A 15,243-nucleotide genomic window follows, 5' to 3' on the forward strand; every position below is an offset into this window, starting at 1 on the left:
ATTTCATAATGTAGTTTATGTCTCGTACGATATTATTTGTTTGATTAACACTAAATAAAAACAAATTAACACTATACGTTTTATAATCGTAATTCATTAGAACTTAATTGATTGAATTGCATAGATAGTAGGGGCAAGATTATTTTTGAACGATATTGAACTTATTGGATAAATAAGAATTTGATTCACTCCCAATAAAAGGTTACGTTTCAGTCCTGCAGGAATCCCTAAACCAGTTTAATATATTTAAATAATAGTAAAGCTTTACATGACAATTTAAAAAATTCAAAATTCAGTGGAAGGGTGATTTTCGAGTTTTTACTTTTCCATAAAATAATTGGATGAATCTAGTATTTGAAATTTTATCATTGAGTTGATTTATTTCACATTAACTAAAAGCCAATGACAAAATCTTACTTGATATAAAGAACATACATATTATGTGTATACGAGGAAAACAAAACGCATATACACAATAAAAAAAACTCATTAATTAAGAATGTATGGTTAAAACTAACTAGTATTAACCTTGTACTCATTAAAAAAAGTAACTAGAATGTATGATTATACTTTGGCAATATTTTAAAAGTCCAAACAAAAGAGATTAACAATGTTCCGCAGTATTAGAAGTTCAGTTTGAGGTGGTCCTAAATTAGGGTAATTATCATTGTCAAAAGGTTAATTGGTTCTTAATGACTTGGGAGACTTAGGCATTATACATTCATCGATGGCAAGATAATTGCTCCGGTAAAAACTCTTTTGACTTTTATAAATTAGTTAATTACTAGGCTACTCCAGTTCGATGCCATTTAAATAAATTTTGTAGTCAATTGTGATAATTGATATCCTCAGCAAATAGGGAGATTATTAGTTTAACAAGAATATTTGAATATTTGTGATTATTTTTTTTGTTACCAATTAAGCTATGGAATCGTAGGATTTTCGTCCTATTGTAGATCTTAAGCCGATTTTCTTTTTTGTTTCATGAATACGCTGATTTCGTCTAAATATCTTTTATTTTAGGATATAAATATATTTTACGATTTCCTCTTTACTATTTGGAAACAACACCAGAGGTGCAATATTTTACAAATAAATTGTTACAAATTGTTACACTTAAACCAATCTTTACACAATCCGGATTGAAAAAAAACCCGATATTGTCTTCAGAGAATCCTCAAGGATGATAAATCTATAAGGAACAACGTATACTCTATGCCTGTACTTTATACAAAGTTACAAAGAGGTGTAAATGTATGTATGCAGTTGTATTTTGTTTGTACTGGACGGTGCCTGTAAAAAATAGCTTTTCAATCCCGCGTTAACAGCTGATTTTGACGAGGGTTGTCTTCGTAACCAAGTTACATCAGTTGTAAAAGATACCTAATCTCTAGTGAAACTGTGCACCACATTGGGATCTCTCTGAAAAAATTAGAAATTTATACGAGTGACTAGATAACATTATATCAATTGTTTACCGTGATCATTTTCAAATCTTGGTGAAAGTACTATTTTCAGTTGTTGCGGTAATATAGTTGGTAATTCTACTTTGCCTGTATATTTTTTATACAAGTTGAAATTAAACTCTGATGTAGATTCTGCCCGTTTCTGTGTCCCAAATACAGTGAATACAGAAACAATAGCGGCGAAAGTGGTATTGTGGTGAATACTGAAAGACCTATTTACACTTCTCGGATATTCGTGACTCAAAGAAAACTGCGAGAAAAAGCTTGTTTCAAAGTTACGTTTTCTCCCCGAAAAACATCTTGTGGCATTTATATTGTAAAAGTAATAAAAAATGTATAAGGTTATACAAGTATTGCGTTAATTAATATTTATGACTAATTCACAGTATGGATCAATAGTTTTGTATGTTTTACCAATCAATATATTAATCGGCAAGCATGTTTCTTTTCAAAATGTTTTCTCAGCTCGAGTGCATCGCAGGTAAAGTCTACGCATTCTGTTGGAAAGATATTTTCATGTAGATGTGCAAAGTCCCTTCATAAATTAAAATAGGTTCAAAAATAAGCACAAAAATGAATTTTAAATTTAAAAACAATTACATGGACCTTATGGGTTGCTATGTTGGTGACAAAATAACAACGCAATATAAACAAAAAATCCAAACAAATTTCCAATCACATGTTTTATTTACAGCGGAGGGTGAAAATAGAGAAGTTTGTACGTTAGGGCCTATATATTTTTGGCCAAGTTTTCGACCATCTGGGCGACCTCTAGCAAAAGTAAATGCGTATACACTTTTTGTTATTTTAATAATACAACTTAAGTGATGGGTTGAACTCTAAAAAATGGATGATGAAGAGGAAACAGCCGACATTTATCAGTAACAGCTAAACACAATGCATCTCACTAGGAACGCATTCAGGTTATACACACAGAGAGTTGTCGCTGTCTCAATGTAATGATAATGAGAAACTATTGGAAATCTGAAATTAAAATCTAGTTCAGACCAATAAACATAAACACCTGCGCGTATTTAAAGTAAATGTGAAGGACAATACTAATATGCTTAGAACACTTTCAACTGTGTCAAGAATTTTATTTTTACTCTATGATCCATAAAATTTACCACAATGTTATTTCTGCAAAAATAGCATAGTCTGCGAGACCTAATCATAATTATTTTGTATTCTTTGACTACCTCTTTTTACGTTGCAGTTGACCGCCTAAATGGGCACCGAGCAATTGCGTTGAATTAAATCAATTAAAACTATAAAGGGGGTGTAATTAAATTAATTCAAAATAAAGTATTAAAAGTATTAAATTATAATTCAACCCTACATGTCATACTGATAAAGATCTCTTAATAGAAGAGAAGATTGTTTCAAAATGCCATTGCAACTAGCCCAACTAATTGGATTGCCATTTTCAAATGCAAGAAAATAAAACTTCTCATAATATTTTGAGTATTTTTTTAAAACTAAACAAAGCTGTAATGTGAAAAGGAGAGTTTAAGCTTTGAAGAAATCATCCAAGCCAACATCAAACCCTGAATAAAATATGAGGGGGTGGGGGAGGGTACAATAGAACGAGAACAATAATCTTTGACTGACTTGGAATCGCGGAAAATAAACTGTTACCTTCTCCAGGGTATTGCTGAAAGAGATTATCTTTATCTTTGGAAATCATTTTCCCGTAATAAGAAACTGACTTTGTGAACTTACGGATGAAAATTGTGTTTATTTGAAGTAGTATGGACGATACTAAGATTTTTTTACAAGGCCAATAAAAAGAAACTCGTTAGAGTGTTTTGAAAATATAGTTAAATCTTACTTTAAGGTGGCCAAACCCTATACAATTTTACCCCAGACAAAACATTTAGTATGTAGAAGGCAAAAGTACTGGGGATTGCAGGTGCAAGAAACTAAAAACTCCACGGGATTAAAAGTACGAAGATTTTACCATTGGGACGTTAAAAGATTAATGACTCTCAAGTCCTATATCAAGTAATAGTATATTTCGTACCTAGGGCCGAAAATAAGGTTTTGCCGGCTCGAGATAGTTTCGAGACGAAGTCGTAGTCGAGAACTTATAACGTTCGAGAGCTGCAAAACCATTTCGGTCCGTGGTACGAACGCTATTTTTCACCACAATATACCCTATTACCACTATTCACCACACTAATAATGCACACTGATAGTCAACACAACTACAACTTTAAGGTTATGTGAGAAATAATTTGAGGAATCAGCAAAAATAATAATAAATAGTTGCTAGGCAACGATGACAATAAAACAATTCTATTGCAATGCTATGGAGACTAATATGCATTCATGTTTTAAGTAAGTAAGCGGGCAGCTGATTTTGCGGCCCTAGGGATGTAAAAACCTGCTCGGTCCCCAAATAACGACGACAGATGGCATGGTCAGCAAAATGTAACTTTCAGCCACCAATTAACGTATGTAAAACAGCCCAATATTTTAAAAATATTTTACCTCCGCCACTGCGAGTTATTTTTACTCGTGTTAGAAAAGTTTGTTACTCGAGGTAGAGTGGTATAAAGTAACAACGAAAATAAAATAGCTTCATCCATAGTTACAACCTTCTTTTGGCAGTCTATATTATATTATATTTTTGTCTACGGTTTAGCTACCTTCTCCTGTCTGCGTATGAGCTCCTGGACCATGGTCGCTTTCAGCGCCGACAAATATTCAACTAGGCTACGCAGGTCCCCAGCCCGAGACCTCTCCAGATGATAAGTATTCGATCACCCAAATGCCCGTAATGATGACATTGTTGGAGAGGAAGGTGGGAAAGCGTAGAGCATGGAGAGGACGGAAGGGGAACACGATTCGTATTTAATCACACGTATTTTGTATCATTTTCTGCTCATAATCATGCAAGGTTTCAACCACCAAAATCCTAGTTTCTATTCTAACAAGACCGTTCTCTGTGGCTTTAATCACTATTACTCTGAAATTGAAATCTTTTAGCCAGATAGTTCATAGTCTATAATAGTTTATAAGTGGACCTTTACGTATATTTCATACAACCCTGAATTATGCTATAGTTTTTCCTTGTATAATATCAAAGTATAAAATGCTAGATGGTTTTGTGGCAAATATAATTTTAGATGCCTTAAAAAACTGAAACAAACAACAGTCCCCAAAACCAACAAACGAATAACTTTAATTGAAATTGATATAATTTATGTGTGCGTTGAAAAATGTGCAGTTACAATATCACACGATGCTCATACTTTTACAACTAGTTGACGAAAATATTTTCACAGCTCAAACAACTATGAAGAACTCTGTTTGGAAACGTTGAAACACTTCGATGCTTATGTTTAAAACATTTCGACAATTGACGAGGAAGAAAGAAGTCATTCACGACCGGTAATTTACGTAAAAGGCAATTCAGAAACTCGTAAAATACTTTGCATGAAGCCCAGACCGGCACGCAGAGCGCAGAGCGTTCCTTGAGAATCCACAAGCGGGCTGATGCCTTATTTATCTCATGTTTTATTCAAGAGGCAAATTTACTTCGATTTGTTCGCCTTTAATTTGTCTGACACCCCAAAGATTCTCGAATGCCGTTAAAGATGAAGGGGCATACAAAATATCTCAGCCTAACAATTGAATAAATTTCATAATTTATAAAAAAGCATTTTGATTAAATATTTTTATTATAGTACTTAATTTTATAAGAAAATACCCCCGCCGCAGCAAACCTGCAGACTAAGAGAATTTCTTTTACCGCAAATGCCTACTAAAATATTCCCTTAATTGTCAGATTTATTTCCTATTTCAATATCATTAATTTTTAATGAGAACTTAGGTTTGCTGCTACAAGAAACGTATTGAGGTGTGTTTTATGTTAATACCTTAGTATGTATAGTAATAAAATTCCCAAATTTGACAAAAATCTATCCTTAAACAAGTAAACTACAACAGTTTGTTTATTCTCCATGAGAATAACATGGGAATTTTAAATCTAACATTTGTTTTATATCTCTGTAACCGTTAGGCATACATCAACTCCATAATATACCAAATTATTTATTTTTTTAAGCTTTACAAAATGGTTTGGAATTAAATTGTTAAATTATATCTTTTTAGAGTCAAAAAATGGGAAAACCAATTTTTACCCTATAAAACCCCCCATAAGCCCCTGTTCCCATAATCCGATCATGCTGGTTTGTGAACTCGTTCGAATAATCACGTTTGTACCAAATTTCATAAAGAATTCATTTTTTGCTCGAGTTGTCTTGCTAACGGACACATATATAAACATATATATATATGAATGTGAACGAATGGTGAACGAAAAAGTAAATCGGTCCCGGGTTCAGGTCTTACCATGAGCAGGTACTACGGTAATCGTTTCCCTATATGGGAAATTAGCTAAAAGTTAAAATTGCACAAAACGGTCAATTGATCCGAGGCTCAGTTATATAAATGAAACTATAACATAACTTTAAAACTATTTGAATTTGGAAAAACTCGCAGAGAAGACATATTGTAAGGAATAATTGAGCTAGTTACCCTTTTTATGCTTCCCTAACTGTTCAACTAGTCGGAAGTAAACTTAGGAAATTTATTCTCAGAATAAGAAATCGAGTTCGTGAATAGGACTTTAAGTTATCTCCTCTTTATAAATGTTTCCCTGTAACGGTATGGCGGATATTTTAAACGAGCAGCATGGGACTTAAAGTTAGAGAAAGATATACATAAGGAACTTTAAAGACCAAACTTTTTATACATGATGGCGGCCTAAAATCTCAATTTATCAATGGTTTTCTCCTATCTAACGCAAACCAGTTTTGATGTAATGTGGAAAAATATTACTTGCAAGTTATTATAATAATTGGCACTGTGCACCCCAACCAATTAATTGTCCCTAAAAACTGGAAAGTAAAAGTAAGTGTTATATTGCACTTCATATATCCTATTACTGTACTATTAGACTGCTAGTGCTTTTGCCGTTACTTAGAAAATTATCTACTTACAAAATGACAATAATTCATTAGTGAACCTTCAGAGTATAAAAGATCAAACAAATTTAATAAAAATGGTCCAAAAACAATTGAGCTAAAACATGTTCATGTATATATCAAACACAACACTCAACTTGATAAACTTTAATAACTTGAATTAACGCACCAACGGTTTAATCACGTGAAAATTTACTCAATGGACAACGCTTATTCAGAATATCTAAATGTGTATGATTCAATTATATAACTCAATAGACTCTTTAACAGGACGTTCTATCCAACTGGGCAAATGTAAAAGCGAAGCATTCTGCTCGACCAAACAATTAATAATCGGGAGTATTTCATTTGGTCCAAAATCGTTTGGTCCACAAATTGTAAAACAGTTCGTTTGGTCCAAAATCGTTTGGTCCAACACTTGTAAAACAGTTCGTTTGGTCCAAAATCGTTTTATGATCCAGTTGGGGAGTATTTCATTTGGTCCAAAATCGTTTGGTCCACAAGTTGTAAAACAGTTCGTTTGGTCCAAAATCGTTTGGTCCACAAGTTTTAAAACAGTTCGTTTGGTCCAAAATCGTTTGGTCCACAAGTTTTAAAACAGTTCGTTTGGTCCAAAATCGTTTGGTCCAAAAGTACTGGCAAAACCAGAATTACAATTGTGTATTGTGGAGTAAACTTATGAAATAGACTGTACGTTTCACTGTGGACCATTCGATCGGGTCGTTTTATTCAACACTCTATTACGAGTTCGTTTGGTCCAAAAGTATGAACTATTGCGTCCCTCACATAGAAGGCGTTCAAATAATCGCCGTCACGTCGTCAACCCAACCGCCTGCCTTCCGAGGCCTATTATTTGTTGTTTTGTGATATGTTTCTAAATAATATATATGTTTGCATTTCTAAACACGTACATATACATATATATTTATTTATATATAATGTGTTTGTGTAATGTTTACTTTTTATCCCCAGTCAATCTTAAAACAACGCGTTTTAATTCCCTAGATTTGTGGATAAATATTGACTTTGCTTTGAGTTTGCATTTAATGTTAAACAGATGGTTTATTTTTTAATCTTACTAATATTATAAATCTGAAAGTTTGTGAGTTTGTGTGTGTGTTTGTGTGTGTGTGTGTTGCTCAATCACGCATAAACTACTGGACGGATTGGGCTTAAATTTGGCATGATGATAGCTCACATTCCCGATTAATATTAAAGCATATTATTATCCCAAAAATCTTTTCGGGCTCCGCCCCAGTGGCTCTACTGGCTCAGATGCTACTGCAAACCATCTGTCAAGATATAGGTACTACTGTAATTTAAGGTTTCTGTGTTTGGATGTTTTTAGACACGATAAGAACACAATGAACTTCTTCTGCAGATGAACAATCTGTTGGTTACGAGAAATATAAGCCGAATGAATAAATGCCACAATTCAAGCGCATTAAATTGACTCTGGTCTGAGAAACTGTTTATAGTATGGAGTTTGGGCCTTTTTGATGTCACCATCTGGGTAAGTAACTTTGAGAGATCAATGATTTTTGTTGCTGAGTAGCGCCAGTAAACATGCGCATCACTTCTTTAGTTGAATAACATTCACTGACTCCATTGTGTATTCTTTCACTAAGCTGAATAAATGCATCAAAGTAAACTCTCTAAAAGTATGTAATAAACTGGAATTTAGGATTAATAACTTTCTATAACGTATCATGCATTTATTCATAAAATTATTAAAAATTTAATCCAGTTACTGAAAACCACTATTATTTAAAAAAAATATGGGCAACGTGCCTGAATGTTTGTCTCAGACAATTATGCATATCACAAAGAGTAGACCTATAATTGATGTACCTTAATGATATGTCTATGATAAATAAAAGTAGCCTATTTAACATTCATTTTCATAGACTGTAAAAGCCTTCTGCACTTTTATTATTCTGTATCGTATTACATAATGGGAAATTGTCCAATGATTAAATACACATGTATAACAATAATCTCGTGATGATCTGTCAGTATTGAATAATAAGACAAAATATCGGCAAAAGTAGTCAAAAAGGCAGACACCAACCAGTACAATAGATATAACATAATGCAATAAGAAATGATTGTAAGAGTTACTGTAATATTAAGATTATATAACTGTTCGTAATGGAACGTTATATTGCTAAATATGACATTATACAGAAGAACATCAATTTTAAAATAAGAAAATAAGATCCTTATATATAATTCTGTAAGACAAAATTTTTACCAGGAAATTGTGGACGTCCAGAAAATATGAGTAGGCTAATTAATGTAATTTTCATGTTCTATTTTAACCTTTTGATTAAGAATTATAGACAACCATGATCAATAGTAAACACTCCATTGTAAATAGGTACCGGTACAACAATACAAATTAAGGTGTATGATAAACATTTAAAACACGTTGGTCCACTGAACACTCTGTATATTAGAAGGTCGCCAAATGTGATAAAAACTGTTAATTTATAAGATTTCCAACCGTATGATACACTATTGAGCTTTAAGTTTGTTTATGTACGCTTTAGTGGTTTGAATACAACAAAACATGGCGTCTTTAACGTTACAAACATAGAAAGTCAACATGTTTAAAGCAAAAATTGTATTAATATTATTATTGTATACGACGGCGGATATTTGAACGCCTTCAATGTGAGGGACGCAATAGTTTATACTTTGGACCAAACGAACTCGTATTAATGTGTTGGACCAAACGATTTTGGACCAAACGAACTGTTTTACAACTGTTGGACCAAACGATTTTGGACCAAATGAACGGCAATATAAACGTACAGTATATTTCATAAGTTTACTCTACAATGCAACATTTTACTTCTAGTTTGGCCTGTACTTTTGGACCAAACGATTTTGGACCAAACGAACGTGTTTTTAACTGTTGGACCAAACGATTTTGGACCAAACGAACGAGTTTTTAACTGTTGGACCAAACGATTTTGGACCAAACGAACGGCAATATAAACTGTGGACCAAACGACTTTGGACCAAATGAAATTGGATAAAACGATTTTGGACCAAACGAACGAGTTTTTAACTGTTGGACCAACCGATTTTGGACCAAACGAACGGCAATATAAACTGTGGACCAAACGACTTTGGACCATTTGAAGATGATCCTAATAATCAACGTATAAACGCGTAGTTCTGCTTGAAAGCACAGTCCCAAATATCCGCATGTTTGTTGTCATTTCAGAAGATATCTAGTTGAAATAATGGAGTGTTTGTTACAAGTGACAAACCCAATTTTGGAATTTTTTTTACAGTTTTATTTTATTGGAAACTATACTGATCAACAAATATATTGAGCCGATCTGGTACAGGAATTATTTGCACATTTCCGATACCAAAATCCTCATAAGCGTTTTTTCTGAATCAACTGGACTCGTTGTTTTTTAACCCCCTTAAAAATAACTTTTGAAGTTATAAGAGCTTATAGGGTTGGTAGGGCACTAACGTCAAAACAAAACTTTTTAAACTCAAATTTAACTTCAGATTACACCATAAAAACAAAAACAGACTTATTTGCAAAATCGGAACAACGGTGAGTCAGAAGTGAAAATGGACGAGAGTACGATATTAATTTTGATGCACTTAAAAACATCTTCACCACGCTGCAATGTAATTAGATGTGCTTCCGACCCAGTGACTCTTTCAGCCTTCTCGACTTTATCTAATAAACCTTTTGATGTGGTTACACCAGACTTAATTTACAAGCTTCTTTCAACTCAACTCGCTCGGCTCGTCTATACATGATGACCTTCATCAAATGTGTTGAATTTAACAAATTTTGTTCCCTAAGTTTGTGATTAGTGTTTTCCAAACCATTCGCAATTTAGCAGGCTTTAGACTCCGGTGAACACCTTATCTATCACTCGGCTATCAAGAAAATAAAATTTTTATTATTGTAATCAGTGGCGTCATTTCACCAAATCCTTGGGGGGGGGGGCCAATACCGGGAAGTCTGGAATACCCCCCAGCAAACGGGGTGGGTGGGGGGTCCGGTGTCAAAATTGTGCAGTTTTGAAGCAAAACAAAAATAGGGGTTTAAGCTTATTTAAATTGTCAAAAGCACTTCGAATAAAAACAAAATTATGAGTCAAATTTATTTAAATTTAATTAATGAAACTAACAATTATTGACAACAGACAGAAACATAATGTGTAATACCTATGTTGGTAAGTTAGTCATCTAAGAAACGTGATCTTAAAATACCTACTTTGTACGCTCGCCATTTCATTGAAAAGTATAAAAGTATTAAGTATGTAGACTAAAAACTGCCAAATTAATATTATACACGTATTAAGCAGTGAAAAGGCGACTAAGTCTGTTAGGTAATGTATGCAGTATCTAGTTATTAGTTTGGGACACGATACACGATATGGGGTATTGTTACATCATACATGTTGAATACGCGTCATCATCATATTATTAATGCGTGCAACACTGTTCAATGATGTTGAAACTAGAAAATTCGATACTACTAAAAAGGGCCAACTTTATAGCAAGCCATTGTTCATGCTCAGTGCAAATCATCTAGATGTTTTAGGAATGTTTAGCACATGCTCTGTGCAGAATTCAAATCTCACACCTTTTTAGAAACGTATACAAAGATTGCTTTGTCAATCGATCAATGTAGAGGTGTTGTGTTGGCTTTGTTCGTTGTTTGCTCCAACGTTCGACTGTTTTTAACAAAGGAAAATGGATTTCTTCTTTGAATGTTACAACGTCAAGTAGTGGGCTGCAAACCCCTTTTATGTAATTTATTTTTAACACATTAATATGAACTACTACTAGTTTACCATGTTCGTCTTTCTTCTGTGCTCGTTTGTAGATTTATCATCGCGTATGTTTACTTCTAAATAGTAAACATCTAGGCATGCGCCTTATCAATATGTTTCTCATCTTTGCGAACATTTTGTGTTGTAATGTGCATACATGTTTCGGACTCGGAAAATATAGTTTATGCGTTTATGCTAACTAAAATTAATACCACTGCGAAATAGTTCGATATCAGACAATCGTTATAAATGAAGGCTAACTAACTATAAATCTACGAATTTGTAATTCCGAATGATGTGTATAATTAAATTTAGGCCTACAATAAATTTATTTAAATGCTGAAACAATTTTACATTCACTGTACGAGGAATTTTGAACCCAACAAACAAACGGAATGCGGAAACTTCGAGGAAACGCCTATCAAATTAACTAACGAATAGATAGGAAAACGTACATTTACGTCGAATAATTATCAAACCTGTAGCATGAGGAAACTGATGTCGCGTCTAGGAATTTGTAATTGAATAGGGAAAATAGAAATAAAATAGGTGAATCAACAAACTAGAATTAAGAAACTGAAACAACAAAAATGCCCCCACCGCAGCAAACCTGCAGACAAAGCGAATTTCCATCTATTTGGCGGGAATTCCACAAAATTATTCCCTTAAAATTGTCAGATTTATTTCTTATTTAAATATCTTAAATTATAATGCTACGCGAACTCGTTCGAATAAACGTTGGTTTACACTTTTTATACCAAGTTTCATCAAAATCGGATCATTTTTGCTTGAGTTATCGTGCTAAAACGGACACTTGTATAGATAAATATATATATATATATATATATATATATATATATATATATACAGTATATGAATTTGAACAGATGGTGTTTTTGGCCTCTAGGGACCTCGAAACGGAAAAGTAAATCGGTTCCGGGTCCAGGTCTTACCATGAGTACGGTAATAGCTTATTCCCTATACCGTATGGGAAATTCGCTAAAAGGATTAATCAACATAGCACGAGGTAGGCTAAACTAACAACATTAATGACTCATCAAAAGAATAGCATGAGGAAACTGAAACATCGATGAATTAATAATGCGAAGGACGGACAAAACTCCCGTGTCCTTGAATTTACTTTGTTTTCAATACTAACACAACCATCACTTGCTCAACATCAGCCAGCAGGCATAACATTTTACTTCAATAGCCTATATATTTTAATTTCTGTTTCGATATTATTTTGACTCAATAGAAAAATTATAATTTTACTGGGTTCGGTTTTCGAATCACAATAAAGGCATAGTAATTAATTGTATTTATTTGTGTCCTTTTCGTAATGCTTTAAGATATTTTATCATTTTAATTTTTGTAACCATAAAAATAAATGTGGCGCATAACAGAGAACATAGTTTCATTATGTTCAAGTTCCTATGTAATTTTTATATAATATACAATTTTCCTTAGGCACATTTGTGGAGCTTTCAGTTTATTTTTAAATAAAGAATCAAAATCCTATTGCCTAACAAGTTTGTTCTCATAAGATTTTTACTCGTTTGCAGAAATAATAGGTACTGTAATTAGTTTTAATAAACTGTTACTTTATCGGTACCTACTAGATAAGTGTATAACGTCGATACGGTAGGCTACCAAATCTAATTGTTCACTTCAGCACTAGGCTATAAACATTTGTTAGATTTTTATTGTTTTATTAAAGTGCTGTGAATTCATAGACGAAAGTGCGACATAATTAATAGGCCTATTACAGTATGTGTGTAATACTTTAAATTATTATTTAACGATTTAACTTGTTATATACAGTACTTGGATATTATATTATTTAAATTAACATTACATGGACACGTTTGAAATAAATGCTCAATATATTAAATCTTGAATCTTAAAATTGTAATTACTTAGTAGAGTATGGCACAAGCCACACTCGTAATCTAACAGTGTCCAAGATGATAATGTTCTTTACTAAAAATAATGTGATTAAACAAATTTTCATAAAGCATTCGGCTCTTCAAAAGACGAGACAACAAAGAAAAAAAATTTTTAGGTAGGTAGCATTAAACCTTTTTGTCAATAAACAAATACCACTTAATTACACTATCACTACCTAAAAACCAGTGAAATGCACCTACCCAAAACAAGACGTTGAATCCAAAAATGAGGTACTTCAAGCAGCAGCTGACTTCACTGGTGTCCCTCCTGGTGTATTTCCTGACGGACTGTTGTACGGGGACTTTGAAGCCGTTGGCCGTCGGCCTGTGGGCCTCGGTACTCATGGCCTAGGCCTAGCTTGACACATAACACACACGACGATGAACGTGGTGACGTCACGGACGTGGTACACGGCCAGTCGGGAAACGCTCACTGAGGCCACAACACCATCACCTTCACGACACGCTCGCACCACTATCGATATATCGTATAATGCGACTGTTCGATATAATTGTATTGCAATATTAGTATTATAGTGCTAGTGAATGTTAGTTGTTTTTGATGTTTTTGTTTGACGTAATGAAAATTCTAGGCAAAATCTACTTCCTTTAAATGTACAAAAGTTTTTTTTCTTATTTGCATTTAATAGATTTGATTTTTCCCATAATTGAGGGGAAGATACAAAAAACATAATTTGAGCTGCACTTGGTATAAATTTCTTTACGTAATAATATTTAATTTTTTTTAACCTAACTATTTTTATCAATTAACAATTTGTCCATCTGTTCATTGTTCACAAAGAATATACTGCCAACAGCAAGCAAACAGTAAAACAGAAACAAATTCCAAATTTGAGCTATCATGTAGCTACTATAATTAAAACAAAATAATGAATGAAATATAAATAATACGGTATTCATTGTAAAGATAAATTTGTATTGACATTATAGACGGATTTTGGTTACAGTAACATAAGTGGTTACACTGCGCAGTATTATTTACTCCGATGGTTGTCGTATGGTGAACTCAAATCGATACAAAACGATATATTTAATTGGAATAAATCGGATCATTCGGATTGTCATATCGCATTTGCACCACCCCCCCCCCCTTCGCCCGAGAGCCAGAATCCAATATACGTGGACAGGCGCGGCGCGGCGAGCGGCGACACGTGCGCTCCTAGCGGACAGGACGAGAGATCGCTCTCACTTTCCTACTTCTTTGTTCTGGGTCCGGTGCGAGGTTGACTATTGTATCATCCTGTCTGTCTCGGCATATTGAAAAGGAGCGGCAGGAACCAACGCTGAAGAGGACAAAGTCCTATAACACTTATTTGAATCTGAAAGGAGGAGCGGTGGGAACATTATCTAATTTAGAGAATACAATATATAAATCTACTCTTGAGTCTTGACCAAAGTTTAAATGTACATGTTTTATCAAGGATTAAAATCGAACTCTTGTACAGGTCACTCTTATAATTTACCTGGAGTATTTTTATATAATGTTTCGACCACTGTCCGTTAGCTCAATGACTAATGACAACTAGACCCATCTTTGCGTGGAATTGAACCAGCGACATTTGAGCACCAACCAGATTTAAAAGCGAGGAGTATAACTACTCGGATATTCATACAATATTCGTAGAGGTGACCGTGGTATCTTTGAAACGTATACTAGGTTGTTATTACTTCTCAGACACACTTTTGAAAAAGAATTGAAAGTGAACAAGGTTTGGAAAAAGTCGTTAAAATTACGTTATGGCATAAGTAAACACTACTCAGAAATTAATACAAATTCAGAGTGGGAAAGCAAAAAAAGGTTGGCTGCTAATGCCGGCCAACTTGAGAAACCCCAAAAGAAATAAGGATGTACCTAATTTTACCAGAATATTTATGTTCAAAGCATTTAATGTGGTAAATAAAACATAAGAAAATTAACAGATAGTACACTGAGGTTGTGTGTTATTTAATGTATTGCAATGTAAACAAAATAAGTCATTAGTTGAAAATATCA

The 15,243-nt window shown here is 33.5% G+C and overlaps 1 protein-coding gene across 4 annotated transcripts in view; it reads right to left on the bottom strand.

The window, feature by feature from the left end:
• The window catches only part of LOC128990414 (tetraspanin-5-like), a 75,245-nt gene extending 61,595 nt beyond the window's left edge, over nucleotides 1–13,650 (bottom strand). For all 4 annotated transcript variants that reach the window (XM_054412767.1, XM_054412766.1, XM_054412769.1 and 1 more), the window contains exon 1: nucleotides 13,431–13,650. In XM_054412767.1, the coding sequence (XP_054268742.1) occupies nucleotides 13,431–13,574 (144 nt within the window). In that variant the 5' untranslated portion in view covers nucleotides 13,575–13,650. The remainder of the gene's footprint in view (nucleotides 1–13,430) is intronic.
• Between the last annotated feature and the right edge of the window lie 1,593 nt (nucleotides 13,651–15,243).

The sequence above is a fragment of the Macrosteles quadrilineatus genome, unplaced genomic scaffold, assembly GCF_028750875.1.
Source record: "Macrosteles quadrilineatus isolate MER2022 unplaced genomic scaffold, UCM_ALF_1.0 Scaffold_3__2_contigs__length_128488019, whole genome shotgun sequence".
Lineage (NCBI taxonomy): Eukaryota > Metazoa > Arthropoda > Insecta > Hemiptera > Cicadellidae > Macrosteles > Macrosteles quadrilineatus.